Consider the following 18,288-nt stretch of genomic DNA (forward strand, 5'->3'; position numbering starts at 1 on the left):
TAATTAAACTTATTTAAATATACATGTAAATGTAATATAAAAATATGAGTTTCTTTTTTTCCCTCCAACAAAAAAGCGTATAATTCACTTGAGTTTTCAGCTCTAATCGTCTAACATGGATTTCCCCTTGGTCTCCTTGAGGAAAACTGAAAAGTAGGCAAAGCTGAACGCGCTTACGCCGGCACAGGACCACATTGTGGCCGAGATGCCCCACTGCTTCATGCAAATGGGAAGGATGTTCAGCATTACGAAGACGAAGCAGCTGCAGATCACAATGGCCATGGAAGCGGCCTTGGCGCGAATCTGCAAATAATCAAAGTTAGTTGGAAGCTGATTGCTGGGGAATGATGACCCTACCTTAACGGGGAATATTTCGACCAGGCTGACGAAGAAGCAGCCGACTAGTCCGATATTTCCCAGGAAGATATCCATCGACATCAAGAGCAGGGGCACCCAACTGTACTCGGTAACGTCGTGATCCTTGGCATACTGGGTGAAGAATCCAAAGCCGGTCAGGCTAACGGCCACCCCCGCCGTGGACACCAGCATGAGGAGCTTCCGGCCGCAGATGTCGCAGAGCAGGGTGGTGACGTAGGTGCCCAGAATCTGAACTGCACCAATGATGATGGTGCAGGTGTTGGGGTCCATCGTACTGTGCGACTGGGCGAAAATGTCCGACATGTAGTTGACCATGGAGAACAGCCCACTGAACTGATTGGCGATGAGTAGTACCAGTGCGGGGCCATAGGCTTTCAAAGCCGGTCGGGTGCCTACAAAGAAGAAACGAAATTCAGTTGTTTTGACAATTTAACATTATATTTATTTAATACTTACAAAAGTCCTTTATTGTAATAGAGTCCTTCAGCTGGTCGCCTTTGGTCAGCACAACCTTCATGTTATCGAATTCCTCCATGGCCCGATGTTGGTCGTTGATGTTGTCAGTGTCCTTGATGTTCTTGTAGTAGCGGAAGGACCTCTCGGCCTCTGTGTATTTTCCGGTTCGTATCAGATGCATGGGTGACTCCTTGATAAAAAGCAACACCGAAACAAAGTAGGCGACGGGCAGGACCAGCACTATCCAGGGGATGGTGAAGTACGACAGGTGGGTGCCCATTATGTAGCCCAATAGAATGCCGACATTGACCGATAACATGACCATGGCCGAGAAGGTGCCACGGATGCTATAAAATGGATTAAGTCGATTAGGGTAGCAGGTTACTGGAATGAGCTCTTAGAAATTGTGAAATAAGCAGCGGTGACGATTCTCCGAAATCACCGCAACTAATTGTATTTTGATTGTCGCCAGCTGCCGGGTTTAGTGACGTCGCAGTTTGCGGCTATCTTAGAGTCGGCGGTGCTTACACATCATAAATCTTTGGCACTTACTTGGCATCTGCGATTTCACTGAGGAAAATCGGATGAACAATGTACATGCCGCCGCCACAGATTCCGGCCAAGAGCCTTCCCGCGTACAGGTATTCCACGCTCTGGGCGAAGTAGACCAGGATCCATAGGCACTTAAACCGAGAAGAAAGCACAATTGGATTATTAGTTACACCCTGGTGAACTCATTGTTCCCATGTCGTTTATTGAATTACCGAGTGCGGGATGGCAATGAATAGCAAACACCTTTTGCTGCCAAGACGGCTCAGCAGAGCCCCCACCAGGATGTTGCCAGTCACCGACCCCATTCCCAGCATAGAGCCCACCCAGGAGATCTCAAATTCCGAGGTTATCTGGAATCCCACGGAAGAGTCTAGCTGCAGCTTCCGCAAGGTGGGTGACAGCCATCCGATTCCAATTCCATGCGAAATTGATATCACATTGACTGTGGGTTTAAATCAAGAAAAAAAATATAATAACAATATTTGTTCAAGAATATTGTATTCCTATCTTTTTGTTTTTTATAAAGTTGTACACTTGAACAGATATATTTTCTACACCTGGCCTAAAAAAGTGTATGAAAACAAATATTGATAGGTTTTAAAAATAAATAAAATAATTTGAGGATTTTACCTATCACTATCACGTCTAAAATTTTGAATTTTATTCTCAAACAAGAAAGAAAAGCTAACTTCGGGCGGAGCCGAAGTTGATATACCCTTGCAGTTAAAACCGGATACATATTGCAAACATCGGATATAGTTGGCCGATCCTTATGAGAATATCTTAATAAAACCAAATAATTACAATAAAATATCTAAAAACAAGAAAGGAAAGCTAACTTCGGGCGGAGCCGAAGTTTATATACCCTTGCAGTTAAAACCGGATATATATCGCAAACATCGGATATAGTTGGCCGATCCTTATGAAATTTGGTAGGTTGGATGAACTGACCAAAAATAGAATCTGTACCAAGTTCCAGCTTTCTATCTTCAAAAACACAAAAGTTGGGTCAATTCCGATCGTTCAGTTATATGGCAGCTATAGGATATAGTCGGCCGATCCTTATAAAATTTGGCATGTTCTATTATTTTGCCAAAAGTAGCTCTTGGCATGTCCTATTATTTTGCCAAAAGTAGCTAGTAGCTAGATCACCGAAGTTATACCATTTCCGACCAATCAGTTATAAGGCAGCTATAGGATATAGTCGGCCGATCCCGGCCGTTCCGACTTACATACTGCGTGCAAAGTTTCAAAGTCGATAGCTTTAAAACTGAGAGACTAGTTCGCGTAGAAACAGACAGACAGATGGACAGACGGACATGCTCATATCAACTCAGGAGGTGATCCTGATCAAGAATATATATATATTTTATAGGGTCGGAGATGTCTCCTTCACTGCGTTTCACACTTTTGGACAAAATCTTAATACCCTCTACAAGGGTTTAAAAAGTATCGATTTTACATGGACAGATGGATAAATCCTGATCCAGAAAATATAAATTTAAATTGTCGGGATCATGATACAATTATAATAATTAATAATTATAATAATTATCATGATACAATTATAATAATTAATAATTATAATAATTATCATGATACAATTATAATAATTGCATTATCATTACAATTATAATAATTGTATAATTGTATCATGGTCGGGATACTGCGTCGAACACTATTGACAAAAATTATAACACAGGTGTATAAAAATTAATCCAAAATTGCATTACTAAAGTTACTTGTAAATTATTTCATTATTATTTTAATTATTATCGCTTTATTATTATTTTTAAGTTGTTTAAACATTGTACCCAAGGAAAAATAGCTGTAAAATAATATAAGATCTTTTAATTTCCTACATGATTCTAAACCCACTTTTCTTTCCGTCTTTCCAATGGTAAACTTTATTTTAAATCTTGAAGATTAAAAATGTCTAAGGGCTAATTTTTCAATATAGTTATTTTCTTTTTAGTTTCTGATCTATAAATCCAGCTAATTCAACTTTTCACGGATTTCGTCATACCTTCAGAAAATTCCTCAACACATTCCTCATAAAGTTGTCGGTATCTTAGCAATTCTAATCACCTAAAGAGTAGTAGCAAAAATAAAAAATATACGCTACTCTATTAATTTTTTGGTTTAGAATTCCTCAAAAAACTTTAGGAACTCAGCACTTTTGTGAAATTCCTTGAGAATCGAACTTACTCAAAAGGGTAGTTAAAAGTTGGTACCGATTCCTGCGGTTAAGCAAACAATTAGGCCGATTAAATAGTTTCATTAACATTCTGCTCCCACAAAATTCAACTACTTCGTCACTTTTTTTTATTAAACAGAAAAGCGTGTACTCTTATTCAGTCTTCTAATGGGCGTGAAAATCTGATCACTGAGTGGAAGTGCTACCGAGCAATTGGCTTAAGTATCTCGTTGGAGTCCTCAGAACTGTAAAGATAGCACCCGACTTAAGTTAATCAGCTCCGCTATCTTCTGGGCAAACATGCTAAGCCTCCAACAGTGATTTGCCTTTGGTCTCCTCCAAAAAGAAGCAGAAGTATAGAAAGGAGGAGAACGTAATGCCACTGCAGCACCACATGGTCGTAGAGATGCCCCAGACGGCCATACATATGGGGAATATTTTCAGGGTGAGGAAGACGGTGCTGCTCAGGATGACTACGAATGTGGAGACACTCACAGATCGGATCTGAAACAGAGCAAGGGTTATAACTTATAAAGTCGTTTGGCGGAGACACCCACTCACCTTGGCGGGGAACACCTCCACGAGGACCACAAACAGGCACCCCACCATGCCAATGTTGCACATGAAGACGTAGATCGACAAAATGGCCAGCGGCAGCCAGCCAACGACTGAAAGGTCATAAATCGGGGCATAATAGGTGAAGAAGCCGAACGCCAGGAGGCATACAGCAGCCCCGGAAGTGGAGGTCAGCATCAGGATCCGGCGTCCGTATTTGTCGCACAGCAGTGTGGTAACGTAGTTACCCACGATCTGCAGAACTCCAATGACAATGGTGCACATGCTCAGGTTGAGAGTGGTGTGCGAAGCAGCGAACACATCCGACAAGTAGGTGGTGATGCAAAAACTGGCACTAAACTGGTTGCAGATCAGCAGGACACCTGCCGAGCCAATGGCCTTGAGAGCAGGTCTGGTAACTAAAACGAGGATTAGAGGGTGGGATAATGACAGACTGAAGCGGGTAATGACTAACCAAAATCCTTGTAGCTAAGAGCCCTGCTGTTGGCCGACTGGTCCTTTGTCAGATGAAACATCAGGTCCTCAAACTCGCTTTCCGCCTTGATATCATCCTTCTGAATGCCCTTGTAGAACCGAAAAGATTCCTTGGCAGCCTCAAACTTTCCCTTGCGAATCAGATGATGGGGGGTTTCCGGAAAAAGGAAGTTACAGATAAAGTAGCACACGGGTAGTGCGATAATAAACGGCGGTGATGTAAAGTAATTCACACTCGTGGAGATGATGTATCCGACGAGTACGCCCGTGTTAACTGACAGCAAGATTATGGAGCCCAGTCGGCCGCGTACGCTGGAGGTGATTTACAATTAAGTGAGTATATACATTTTTGTCCAGTCATGCCCTCTCGGCACTGTACGTACTTAGTGTCCGCGATTTCGCTGATGAAGGTCGGAAGGACGACGTAACAGGCCCCTCCGGTCATTCCGGCCATTAGGCGACCTATGTAGAGGAACTCAACACTCTGCACAAAGTAGATGAGGGACCAAAAAGTCTGCAAGTGGTTCCGCAATTAACAATTAATCGTAGAATGGAATGCTCTGTCACTCAACGTACCATGTAGGGAATAGCAATGCCGAACATGACCAGCTTCCGGCCAATTCGATCCATTAAAGTGCCAGCCAACAGATTGCCAATCACACTGCCAATGCCCACTAGAGATCCTATCCAGGATACTTGCTCCACCAACAAAGGAAATTCCAAAGGTGATTGATCCGTTTGGAGATCCCTCATCACGGGAGACATCCATCCCACGCCCAAGCCATGCGAAAATGTTGCAATATTCACTACGAAGAAGAAAAATTATATCCAATCCAATTCAAATCTTTCGTTCAGATCTCACCTAACAAAGTGACCAGGAACTGATGTCGGTTCCTGCGACTCAGCAGGCAGTTGGGATGCTCGAAGAGCGCAGTCAGTTTCACCGTCATGTCTTCTATGGTATCTCCAGACTAACTAAATTTCTACCAGCGCCTGAGCTTCCCCCTAAATATACCGGTTATCTAAACCAGATAGCTAGCCCCCAGCTTCTTGTCAACATATGGCAATGCACTCGCAAAAAAAACTTTCGCTTTCCATTATAGATTTTAATAAAAAATGCTTTTGTTTTGCTTGGTCTTTTCTCTTTTTTTGTTTATTCGATTGCCATTCGATTAATCAAAAGACAGTCTTTCTACAAAGGCGATTCAAATACTCAGTAATTTGTCCAATTAGGAAACTTCTTTCAGGGTAGTGGGTTCCCATCGTGTAAACGCTAGCCTTTGGATCCATAACCAAGGCACTAGATTCTAGAGAAGAGCTTCAAAAAATATTTTCAAGTTTGTGGTGTAATTTTCAAAAATGTATTAACCTGGATGGAATTTGTCACAAGCTCAGGATTGTTTTGCACCCAATGTCAGAGTACCACATCCTGTACCAGTTTATTCTGTGGTGTTTAAATATGTAAATCCTACCACATTACCAAATACCCAGCTTGTGCCATTCCAAGAAAGTAAGTAACTTCAATATAATTATTTTTGTCAAATGTGAATACCATCAGAGATTTGTTTAGTTCCTGAACTTACCTCTAATTAAATGCTTATCTGTTTAAGATTCGAAGTAAGCTTTTTACTATATTTGGGTTTTATAAATTTATTTGGTCTGTAAAAAATAGATTATTTAAATCATTCCAGAATCTTTTTATGGATTAAGATACCAGATATTATGCAGTCATATGAAATTAGAGTATTAAACTATGAAATGAAACTATTAGAGTATTAAACAAAAAAATATTAAACTATGAATTTTTCCATTTTTTTTTAATGTTAACTATATAACCAAACAAATATTTAATTCTAAAGGAAAATTGGTCTTATTCATATTAATTTTCTTTTAGTCTTCAATCATGGACTTTCCTTTGGTTTCCTGAAGGAATAGCCAGAAATATAGAAACGTTAGCAGTCCGGCAGCACCTGAAAACCACATGGTATACGATATTCCCCAATAGTGCAACATCAGAGGAAATATCTTCAAAGTGCTGAAAACTAGAACACTCAAGAACAGAACCGATATGGAAGTGCCAACAGAACGAATCTAAAACACATCAATAGTTAACAAATATCTTTAAAAAAAGGGTGTAACTGAATTTTACCTTCGCTGGAAACAGTTCCACCAGCACGAGGAAGAAGATTCCAATCAGACCTATATTGGCCACATAGCAAATAAAAATCATTAAAACCAAAGGAACCCAGTTCAGGTCACTGAGATCATAGCTTTTGCCAATTAAGGTGAAACATCCAAAGGCAATGCATCCGATTCCCACTCCCAACGTCGAAATCAACATGAGGAGGCGTCTTCCTACGATGTCTACCAGGATTGTGGAGGTATAGACCCCAATTATTTGCACTACGCCTATGATAATGGTTCCCGTATTGACATCCACAATGGACCCGGAAGCCTTGAATATGTCGGACATGTAGTTGATGAAACTAAAGACTCCACTGAACTGGTAGCCTAGGCTGAGGACGACAGACGCCGCAAAAGCCTTCAGGGCTGGCTTCGTTACTAGAAAAACAATTTTTTATAAACAATTAAACAATAAAATGCGGCTTCTGCTCACTGAGATCTTTGTAACTGAGAGGTGTGGAGTTTTTTGTTTGCTGGGCCACCACAGCTGTGCGCAGCTCCTCGAACTTATCCTTGGAGGCTTCTTCGGAGATGGAGCTTCTGTGATTTCTGTAATATCTGAATGATTTTTCGGCCGCAACGACATTGCTTTGCTTTAGAAGGTAAGGCGCTGTTTCTGGCAATATTAAAGAGGCTATAAAGTAGGCCACGGGTAAGATAATGGCTAAGAAGGGAACGATGTGGAAGGCCAGATAAGTGCTCAGTATGTAGCCAGCTAGAATTCCGAGATCGACAGATAGCATCACCATGGAAGTTAGGGCACCCCGAATTCTATTGGGAGAGGGTTAAGAGTCAAAGTTACTCATTATAAACTTTTCAGAGTCATGGTCCACCTGCTATCGGCCAGTTCGCTGATGAAAATGGGCACTACCAAATAAGCAGCTCCTCCCGTAAACCCGCAAAGAAATCGGGCAGCATACAGAAAATACACATTTGAGGCGAAGTAAATTAAAATCCAAAGGCACTGTAGAATACATTATTCACTATTACTACACCTGTTATTGGTAAACAATACATACAGCGTAAGGACCTGCCAGCAAGTAAATGCAGAACTTCCGCCCAGTTCGTTCGATCAACAAAGCTATCGTCAAGTTGCCAAGCAAACTGCCCAGACCAAGCATGGAGCCCAGCCAAGATATTTCATCGATGTCCACGGGGAAATCCAGAGGGCTGTCCGAACGTGTTATTTTGGTCAAGGTCGGGGACAGCCATCCCACACCCACTCCGTGGCCGAAGGTGATAATGTTCACTGAATGGATAAATTGTTATCCAGCGTATAATCTCACAATTTTCACAACTCTTCTTACCGATCACCGTCGCCAAAAGCTGGTAACGCGTTTTGGACTGCACCAACGAGTTTTTTAGTATCCTCGACATTTTCGACCTCGACAGGTCCTCTATGTCAGCCAACCTTGGTTATTTCGCCACGAATGCAAAGGCCGTATTTATGGAATCCGACCAACAGCAAAAGCTCCGGAGTGATTTCCATCGTAAACTTTATATCTGCAATCTTAGAGATTGTTCTATTCCCTCAAATTGCCGTTTATTACTTTGTCTGCCAAGAAGTAATGTCGAAAATTACACTGTTGGGTTGTGAGAAAATATTTTTGCACACCTGTAAGCTCTATTTGGGCATACAACTTTTCCACCTAAAACTTGGTAAACAATATAAGATCTGATAATTTAATTAAATATTTAGTTAAGATATATCTCCAGCCGGCAAGATAAAATAGATTAAGTCCGTCTAAACGCTGGGGATAAAACGATCGTACTGAGGGTTCAGTGAACAACAAAAAAAGAGGCTTGTCTAGTGACGGTTCGTACCAAACTTGACAGATACCCTCAACAAATTTTATATGCACGTGCTATACGCCTCTTGTCACCTCAAACTTTAAATACATTACTCATGCCCAAAAGTAGACTCTCACTTATGTGTGTTGCATCACTTATGTATGTGTAGTCTTGCACAGCACAGTGCACTATAGGAAATTTGACCACTTTTTCTGTCCAAAAATAATATCTCAAGAACGAAACAAAATATTTAAGTTCTGATTTTTGATTTGAGTTCACATGGTCAATAGATTTAAAATTTAAAAAAAATGTGGGCGTGGCACCGCCCACTTTTTAAGAAACACATTCTAACTCAAAAACTATGCAAGATATTTAAATTTTGATTTTTGATTTGAGTTTATATGGTCAAAAGAACTCAGAAATGAAAAAATTGTGGGCGTGGCACCGCCCCCTATTTAAAAATAACATGCTAACTGTTCGGTTTTGCACTAGTCTCACAGCTAACAGATTCACATTCAAGGTGTTGAGGTTGCCTCCTTAAATTATGAATTTCTTCGAAAGTGCATAAAAGGGCATATTCATATTTCACTCATTTGAAGAAAATTAAACAATCTACAACATGGACTAAATTACATTGTCCGACTCGGCCAGACTTGGTTTAAATCTCTTTTTAAAAATGTGATTTTTTTCTAAAAATTTCTTTTGCTAGACTACTTTTATTTTCACTTTATTAAAAAGACAACACAAGTTTTTTGGACACTTCACATATACGAACACATAATACAAACCACTTTGAAAAGTATTCATTTCAAAACTTTTGATTTTGTCCATAAAATTTTCAGTATTCGCGTTTTTAAAATGGCACCAAAAAATCGTAAATTCTAAGCTCATGTAAATGTTAACATCAACAGCTGTTTTTAACAGCTGATTTCTTCGCAGTGGCGCCATCTTTGAAAATTTCTGGTATGCTATATTGAAAATTTCTTAAAAATTAATCTATTTTGAATGATATGCAGTTAAAATTATTTTAATCTTTTAACTTTCAAAAAATGGTTGTTGGCCAGAAAAAGTGGTCAAATTTCCTATAGTGCAGTGGTCCAGCCCGTAGGTCAAAAATAAAAAAACCAAAGTCCAAATTTTGACTTTAAATGTACCGATTCTTATTTATAATTGGTCTAGCTATTTGAATTTATTCATCTTTTTGTTTTAATCTGTCTGTCTGCTTCAAGAATAGCATCGAAAGTGATAGTATGATATTCATTGTGTATTGCAGCGTAAGCAACGTGCAAGTGAAGCTCTCCGCAAAAAATGTATTAAACATTTTTAAAACAAGTGTTTGTCCCATGGAAGTTATTAATATTTTAAAGAAAGGTATTAACTTTCTTTTTACAATAAAAAGTATATGTAGTATTTGTTGTGTTTTGTGTAAATCATTGTTGTATTTAGTACATAATTGTAAACGTTCTTAGTTTGTCTTTTATTTGTTTGGTTAGAGTTTTAGTTGTGATGGCACTCTTTGGCATTCACAAATCTTTTTGTATAATATTCTTACCAGCATGGTAAGCATTTTAAGAACATAAGAAAGTTTAGTTCAAGTGCCGTAAGGTGCCGTGCGGCTTGCAAAATACAAAAAGGTAACCTAACCTCAATTTGAAAAAACCGGATTAATATCGCAAGAATCAGATATAGTTCGCCGATCCTTATGAAAATATCATAATATAACCAATCTATTACAATAAAAAATCTAAAAAAAAGTCCCAAACTTCTATCTTCAAGAACACCGAAGTTGGCATTTCCACCAAAACCATTTCCGATCAAACATTTATATGGCAGCTATAGGATATAGTCGGCTGATCCTTATAAAATTTGGTAGGTCGTATTATTTTGTCAAATATAGCACTCGTACAAAAACTGAACTCTCTAACTGTAAAAACACCAAAGTTACAGCATTTTCGATCAATCAGTTATATGGCAGCTATATGATATAGTTGCCCGATCTGGCTGATTTTAATATATTATTTTAGAATAAAAATAATAAATATTTTGTGCCAAGTTTCCAGTCCCTACCTCAACTAGAAGTATTTTTGGCCGCTCCCTTCATACAAGCCGGACCACTGTGCTACGAGGTATTTCCCCATTTTGGCGGCTACTATAAAAAAACGATTCATAAAGTATTAATATAATTTGATTTATGAATACTATTTCATTATTTTTCGAATACAAAAAATGCCACGGCACACGAAGTGTAAATTACTATACTAGATGGATAAAACCCTTAATAGTGATTGCCGTTTTTTAAAGGGTTAAAGTTCACAACAAAATGTTCTTTATTTGAAAACGTATTATTTCAAAATATTGTATATTGCAGTAAAAAATACTATTATTTTATTGCAACTATTTTAATGGTCCGATTTTTGTTGTTTTCAAATTTGTTTGTTGTACCTTTCGCTGGCACTAACTGGCAAAAGAACGTTCAAAATTTTTGCTCATGATATAATCTGCATAAATATTGAACTTTTCGTCGAGGAACAAGTTCCAAACACGAGTAATGGGCCCATGTGTGATTTTTTAACGATGACAACCAATACCCGAAGTTTATCCATAGTCAAAACATCTGGCAAAACATCGATATGGACCGTATCGATGTTTTCGAGGTTTTTTCGGGAACCATCGATACTATCGCGATAATATCGAATTAAACAAATTTTGAAATATAGAGTTTATTCTTTATGGAAACCCCAAAACAGCCGGGGTATTCCTTATAAATTCGATTTTAATAAATTTAGAATTTTAGTTTTTTGGGTGTTATTTATTTTTTCATTTAATTCACTTGATTTGTCAAACTTAATATAAACTTAAACTTAATAAAAACAAGAAAGGAAAGCTAACTTTGGGCGGAGCCGAAGTTTATATACCCTTGCAGTTAAAACCGGTTATATATCGCGAACATCGGATATAGTTGGCCGATCCTTATGATTACATCATAATAAAACTAATTAACTAAAATAAAAAATCTAAAAAAAGTCCCAAACTTCTATCTTCAAAAATAAGAAAGTTGATATTTCTACCAAGTACCATTTCCGATCGTTCAGTTATATGGCAGCTATAGGATATAGTCGGCCGATCCTAATGAAATTTGGTAGGTTGGATCAGTGGATTAAGTTTCAGCTTTCTATCTTCAAAAACACGAAAGTTGGGTCATTTCCGATCGTCCAGTTATATGGCAGCTAAAGGATATAGTCGGCCGATCCTTATGAAATTTGGCATGTCGTAATGTTTTGCCAAAAATAGCTCTCGCGTCAAATTTGACTCTCTAACTCTAAAAACACCGAAGTTATACCATTTCCGATCAATCAGTTATATGGCAGCTATAGGATATAGTCGGCCGATCCCGGCCGTTCCGACTTATATACTGCGTGCAAGAAAGAAGGAAAGAAGGGTGTGTGCAAAGTTTCAAGACGATAGCTTCAAAACTGAGAGACTAGTTCGCGCAGAAACGGACAGACAGACGGACAGACGGACAGACGGACATGCTCATATCAACTCAGGAGGTGATCCTGATCAAGAATATATATACTTTATAGGGTCGGAGATGTCTCCTTCACTGCGTTGCACACTTTTGGACAAAATTATAATACCCTCTGCAAGGGTATAATAAAAAAAATATCCAAAAACAAAAAAACGTAGCTTCATTAGTAGCGGCCCAGCCGCTAGACTTGAGATCTATCTTATATATTAGATTCCGTAATCCACCAATTTTTATTGATGAACAGGAGCTGGTCAACTATGTTTGACTTTAGTGATGACCTGCGCTCGAAAATTATTTTGCCTGCTTTTGAAAACATCCTCTCAGACTCCGTTGAAGTTGCTGGGACACACAAAGCTTTTTTGGCCAACTTCGCCAAAGCTGGCTGGTCACTTTAATTGCTCTGTAAAACATAACATAATTTTTGAAAAGTAGAAAAATTAAGCAGAAAAATCGCTACTTACTCTCCAATACTCTAGTGCAGTGATCGGCATCCCAATACATTGATATGATTTTACCGCATTAGTGTTAGTAACGAATAGCAGAAAGTAGGCTGTGAGCATGACGTTTCACACATGTATACTGTGTGTGTGTGGCAGAGCTCGGGCAGAGAAATTTCCTATGCCCTCGAGATAGGGCCGTGCCGACCTCTGCTCTAGTGGATTGCTGGAAATATCAGAGTTTATTCCTTCGAAATAATGCCTCATAACTAATATTACGTCCACTTTATTGGTCCTTTTTTTTCTCTATGTTTGAGAACAGAAACTTAGGAAGTGGCTCTGCAGCGTTTGGTGTAACTGGTGGTTCTACAGCGGTTTCCTGAGGATCCCCTTCCTCAGCATCACCACCAGCAATCATGTTTGTCGATAAGGAGCGCTCTAGCAAAACGGCGGCTTGTTCAGCATTAAACGGTGATCGAAAGCCTTCTTTTTTATATCGTGGATCCATTATGGTGGCCAGTCTAGCTGTGGACCTTTCTTCAAAAGGAAAAATCCTTATCCGTGCTTTATCCTGCAAGAACCGGCAAGCTTGCTGTCCATTCACCGTCTTTAGCCTGCCAAACTGATCATTTAGGCCCTCAACCAGGCCATTCGTCAGAGGAACACTTAAGGAGCAAGTCACCTTTGAGCTGGACGAGCACTGTGTTGTGACGTAGTCGAATGGTGCCAGAATGGTTTGAATGTCTTCCAACAGTTCAATATCGTTTGCGGTCAGTGGATCAGGTGCTCTTGACAGGCTGAGGACGGGCGATAGGAACTCTTTTGTGGCTAATATTCGTTCCACCATTTTAAAAGCACTATTCCATCTGGTGCTTACTTCGTGGATCAGACTGTATGCATTGTATGAATTTTTCGTAGGCTATAGTGCTACGTTTAAAGATTTTACAATTTTTTTTGCATTTGGTCAAAACATGCTTAATCGAATTTTCCTCCAAGCAATCTTGCACCACTAGGTTGAGGCAGTGAGCAAAGCATGGAAGGGGACGCTTTTGTAAAATTTCGCACGACTTAATCATTGCGCTGGCATTGTCTGTCACTATGGCGATTACTTTTGACTCTAAGTTCCATTTGGAGAGCACATTTCGAACCGATGCTGCTATATTTTCAGCATTGTGGTTAAATGGGTCCATCAATTTTTCTCTTGACAAAACAGCGGCGTTCAGCTCAAATGATTCATTAATGAAGTGTACTGTTACTGTGAGGTAGCCATCGTTGGCCCTCGACGTCCAACCATCCATGGTAATGGCACATTGGTCCACTTCGCTCAGTATGAGTTGGAGCTTTGATGTCAAATCGGCATACATATTCTTCATGTGGACATTTTTTAATGTATTCCGACATGGAATGGTGTATCGAGGATCTAGCAGATTAACAAAATGGCGAAACCCCGAGTCCTCTACAATTGAGAGTGGTTGGACGTCCGTGGCTATCATTTTCATCAGTGCCTTGTCTAATTTTTGCTTACGAGCGGACTTACTGTCAACATTAAAAAACTTGGAAATTGAGCTTGTGGGCCCATTCTCCAACGACTGATAAGATGGATGCGCACGCGTGAAGTGATCACTCAGATTTGATGTGTTGCCACTGGTTTTGTATGTTCTATGGCAATGCACAGTGGTCGAGCTTGTATGGAACCGCATAAATTCTTATGGATGTGCTATCGCTATGAAACTTTCTACAAAAATCTAGAAAAATATAAAAATATGATAAAAAAAGTTACCAGATCGTACCACTATATCCTATAGCTCCCATAGGATATTGCATTGGACGATTGCATCAGTGATGGCGCTTTCATGAGAGAGCAGTCATAAAATCATTTCTAATGGTCAGATCAGGCTAATATTTCTACTGTAAGTTATTTACAAATATAATACTAAAATAAAAAAATATTGGAATGATTGATTAACTACTAACTGCGGTATATTAACCGATTGATTAACTGCGGCTTGTTCAGAAAGCTCTCCAATCGATAATAAAGAATGTTTTATAATATCAGGAGCATGAAGTAAAACTTTATGAACCGATAGGGGGAGATAAAACCTCCAGTTCTAGGTTGATCTACTACTAGACCCATTTTAGCCCTGAAATCATTATGAATAAATTGTTTTCTCAATGAAATCTTATCTTTAGCCTCTTAGGATCGAATTCGACATACTTTTTCGTCCAATTTGTACGATAGGTGAAGAAAATATTCACAAAATCGATTATACGCAGAACAGTGGCAGTTATGAACAGAAGTTCATAAATTTTCCAGTCTTATATGGGGAATTTGCCCGATTTCATGGTATTTTGTCATTTTATCAAAGTTTAAATATTTGGGTTTTTTTTTATGTAAACATAAATTAAAAAAAAAAAAAACTTGTAGGTTGTTCATTTCTGTTGGCTTGGCTATGAAGAATTTTGTGGATGTTGTTTCACTTTATTCATTACAAACTTTACCATCAACAATGGTAAGTTGCAAAGAATGTTCGATATTAATATTTCAACAACATAACAGACACAGAACAAAAACGTGCTTCCCTCCTAGATAGAGATGGAAAAAGAGGTTAGGTTGCATTTTTTATAGGCAAATGTGCAGCTGAAGTTAACATTTGATATGTACATAAATTCCACATAAATTGCACATAAATTTCATTTGGGGGCAACCGGGCGAAAATACTTAAAACTTTACATATACGAACATTTTTAACAGAGATTTACACGAAACAGAACAAATAATAATAATAAGTAAAAGCTTTTATATACTTTTAACATCCTACTTACTGCTTAAAGTGTTCCAGACGGGCACCACTGTAGAACCACCAGTCACTGTCTACTGTCTAAACTTTAGACTCTAAAAAAAAGAAAGGCTTATTATAAATCTAATATTACAATTATGAAGTTGTTTCTTACCGCTTAGTAGAGATGCAAAAAACATCGATGCATCGATGTTTTTTGAATTTTCCAAAACATTGATGTTTTTTTTTGACCATCGATGTTTTTGTGCCGTCACTATCAAGAGGACAAGCAAAGAAGAGGTACGTAAATGAGCAGATTTTGGAGTCTACTTTCAGGAGTCTTCCAACAGTATGGCGGCCTTCAAAGAGGTAGTAAAAACATGTATGTGTGTGCCTGCCACGTCCTGCGAGTCTGAAAGAGCCTTTAGCAAAGCTGGACAAATTATTTCCGACCGCAGGACCCGCCTTAACCCAGATATTGTTGATAAATTAATGTTTATCAACAAAAATCACCAATATCTGAATAACCAATGATCTAATTTGTTGTTATTAATTTAAGGCAAAAGAAATAAATATTTGTTTTTTAATTTTATTAAAACCATATGTCTATTTATCTATTTAACTTATTTAAAAAATATTTTTTTAATTTAAAAAAAAAAAAAAACATCGAAAAACATCGATGTATGGAGACATTTTTTCACCTCTGCCCCTTAGCAGCGAACACACAAGAAAAGTAGTGGTGGAATGCGACGGCGATACTATCATGATAGTTTTCAAGCCATCGATAGTGCAAGCTGGCTCCATACCATCGATACTATCGATGGTACCATCGATGGTTTTCCAGCTCTATTTCATATTGTGTCACATAAGAACTTCTAGAAAGTTTTACTGTTTTCTGTCGAGAAGCACGGTTTTCGTTCGAGGAAAATGGAGGAAAACAATAAAATTGTGTTGGAAAATATTAATTTCGGTGAATATAGTCTTTCTGAGCAACATAAAGGACGCAGTTCTCTCTGGAACATTATATCCGAAACGGTTGTGTTAAATTACAAAAACGGACAAACGTCTAACTTGCACCGGCACAAATATTGCAAGGAAATAATTACAAAAATTGTGCTAAAACAAGTATCTGCTGAAGCAAAATTGGAGGCAACCAAAGTTTGTGCTGGCTGGATTGTTGAAAATTTTCTGCCGTGAAAGGTGATTTAAATTAGTAGGACAACTCTTTATTTTACAATTATTACTTATATATGTATATTAAAGGTACTGGATTTATGAAAATGGTGCAGTTTTTTGTAAAACTCGGGGCACTATATGGTGCAAATGTTGATTTGGAGGACGTCATTCCAGATCCAATATCAAGGAATGTGCAAAAAGCAACAGACGAGGAAAAAAAATATCTCCGAGGAGAAATATCAGAAATTGTACGCAGTGGCGGACCATCAGCCATAATTGACATGTGGACTGATAACTATGTCCAGCGAAATTTCTTAGGCGTTTCATTGTAGTGCAATGGACAACATAACAATTAATATTGTAATAGGCATGAAGTCTATGAACTTCGAAAGGTCAACTAGTGACAATATTATAAAAAAAACTTAATAGCATTTTTTTGGAAGCTTAGACAGTTGAGGTTCCAATATAATGAAGGCTCTGCAAAATAATATTCGAATCAACTGCAGTGCTAGAAAAATCTATATCAGATACGAAAGAATTATCGGAGACAATAGGGGCTTGCAAGAAGCTAACAAAATATTTTAAAAAGGCAAATTTGCAGCACTTTTTGCCAACGTCCTTAAAAAACCAATGCCCAACTCGATGGAATTCACATTATAGGATGCTAAAACCTATTAATGACAATTGGGCGTTTTTGGCATGTAATGAGGAAAGTCTACCTACGCCTATTTAACATCAATAAAGGCATAGTAAAGTCATTAGTAGAAGTTTGCGAACATGTTAAAGTTATTCTTAAGAAACTTCAGACTTTGTTATTCCGTCAATTTAAAAAATTAAGGAAAATTTGTGCCCAAATCCCAATGATATTACAGCAATCATTAAACAAAATATTTTAGAAAACATTGATAAGGTATGAAAGGTAAGCCTTTGTTTGTACTCTCATTTTTTTGTACTCTCCTGCTATATCAATGCAAACAGCTGATTTGGACACAGCAAAACCTGTAGTACCTACAGTTCCAATATTGATTCTTTGAATCAGTCAATAAAAACCTCAAGCGATGCCTATTTCTTTTCAAAATTAATCAATAAATCAGCATTTAAGGCAGAAGAAACACCAAGCGAAGAAAAATTGTTGAAATGTTAAACAATTTGAAATTTCCAAGGATGTGATATGAATATATGTACGGTTGCAATGAAATTACACTCCATACCAGCCAGTAGTGCAGCAGTAGAGAGGTATTCTTCATTAGCTGGAAACGTAATAACAGAGAAGCGTGATAGACTTGCACTAGAGGTCTGCAAGAATACATTCTTATTGCCTCAGCCATAGAATACATTCGAATGGAATAGAATGAATGAGTGCAAGAGACACAACGAATTGAGTGAGAGGGAGTGAGAGAGTGAGAGAGCATTGTAACTCATGGGCATTCTTTAGCTTTGAAACAGAGTGAGTTGGGGTGGGTAGTAAAAAGAGTGCTTTTGGAATGAGGAATGCAGCCGAATGTCTCGAATGGTTTTTAACACACTCTATGCATTCATTTATTTTCTTCTGTTGCGCAAAACGCTTCTTTAATACTTCTTTAATAATGACCGAAAGGTGAATTATGATGAAAGTGTTTTTTACTTATGGTTATAACTGTTATTATTATTTTCTTAGTGTTTTTTGTTTAGTTTTCTTAAGTTTTTCCAAATTAAATTATTTTACAACATTTTTTTAACGGAAAAATTGTGCTGGAAAGTTATTTATTAACAAATATTGAA

General features: G+C 38.1%; 4 protein-coding genes across 5 annotated transcripts; all 4 read right to left on the reverse strand.

The window, feature by feature from the left end:
• Nucleotides 1–61: 61 nt before the first annotated feature.
• On the reverse strand, nucleotides 62–3,716 carry LOC108127331 (facilitated trehalose transporter Tret1). 2 transcript variants are annotated; one of them, XM_017244348.3, is made up of 6 exons: nucleotides 3,595–3,716; nucleotides 1,599–1,828; nucleotides 1,387–1,517; nucleotides 835–1,181; nucleotides 358–770; nucleotides 62–303 (listed from the first exon to the last, which is right to left on the reverse strand). In XM_017244348.3, exons 1-6 carry the CDS (start codon nucleotides 3,671–3,673, stop codon nucleotides 103–105), a joined length of 1,401 nt encoding a protein of 466 aa, XP_017099837.1. In that variant the 5' UTR covers nucleotides 3,674–3,716; the 3' UTR covers nucleotides 62–102. The 2 variants fall into 2 exon arrangements, with proteins under 2 accessions (XP_017099837.1, XP_070132928.1); XM_070276827.1 differs by lacking the exon at nucleotides 3,595–3,716 and adding an exon at nucleotides 3,249–3,276.
• A 170-nt stretch (nucleotides 3,717–3,886) lies between these two features.
• Nucleotides 3,887–5,597, reverse strand: LOC108127332 (facilitated trehalose transporter Tret1). The gene is made up of 6 exons (XM_017244349.3): nucleotides 5,496–5,597; nucleotides 5,210–5,439; nucleotides 5,017–5,147; nucleotides 4,614–4,945; nucleotides 4,145–4,557; nucleotides 3,887–4,087 (listed from the first exon to the last, which is right to left on the reverse strand). Exons 1-6 carry the CDS (start codon nucleotides 5,581–5,583, stop codon nucleotides 3,887–3,889), a joined length of 1,395 nt encoding a protein of 464 aa, XP_017099838.2. The 5' UTR covers nucleotides 5,584–5,597.
• Nucleotides 5,598–6,377: 780 nt separating this feature from the next.
• Nucleotides 6,378–8,275, reverse strand: LOC108127333 (facilitated trehalose transporter Tret1). Its single transcript, XM_017244350.3, has 6 exons — nucleotides 8,125–8,275; nucleotides 7,837–8,066; nucleotides 7,651–7,781; nucleotides 7,251–7,588; nucleotides 6,783–7,195; nucleotides 6,378–6,724 (listed from the first exon to the last, which is right to left on the reverse strand). The coding sequence occupies exons 1-6, from the start codon at nucleotides 8,192–8,194 to the stop codon at nucleotides 6,524–6,526; spliced, it is 1,383 nt and encodes a 460-aa protein (XP_017099839.2). The 5' UTR covers nucleotides 8,195–8,275; the 3' UTR covers nucleotides 6,378–6,523.
• Nucleotides 8,276–12,860: 4,585 nt separating this feature from the next.
• On the reverse strand, nucleotides 12,861–13,947 carry LOC138925768 (zinc finger BED domain-containing protein 4-like). The gene is made up of 2 exons (XM_070277080.1): nucleotides 13,640–13,947; nucleotides 12,861–13,464 (listed from the first exon to the last, which is right to left on the reverse strand). Exons 1-2 carry the CDS (start codon nucleotides 13,945–13,947, stop codon nucleotides 12,861–12,863), a joined length of 912 nt encoding a protein of 303 aa, XP_070133181.1.
• Between the last annotated feature and the right edge of the window lie 4,341 nt (nucleotides 13,948–18,288).

This window comes from Drosophila bipectinata, chromosome 2L, assembly GCF_030179905.1.
Source record: "Drosophila bipectinata strain 14024-0381.07 chromosome 2L, DbipHiC1v2, whole genome shotgun sequence".
Classification (NCBI taxonomy): domain Eukaryota; kingdom Metazoa; phylum Arthropoda; class Insecta; order Diptera; family Drosophilidae; genus Drosophila; species Drosophila bipectinata.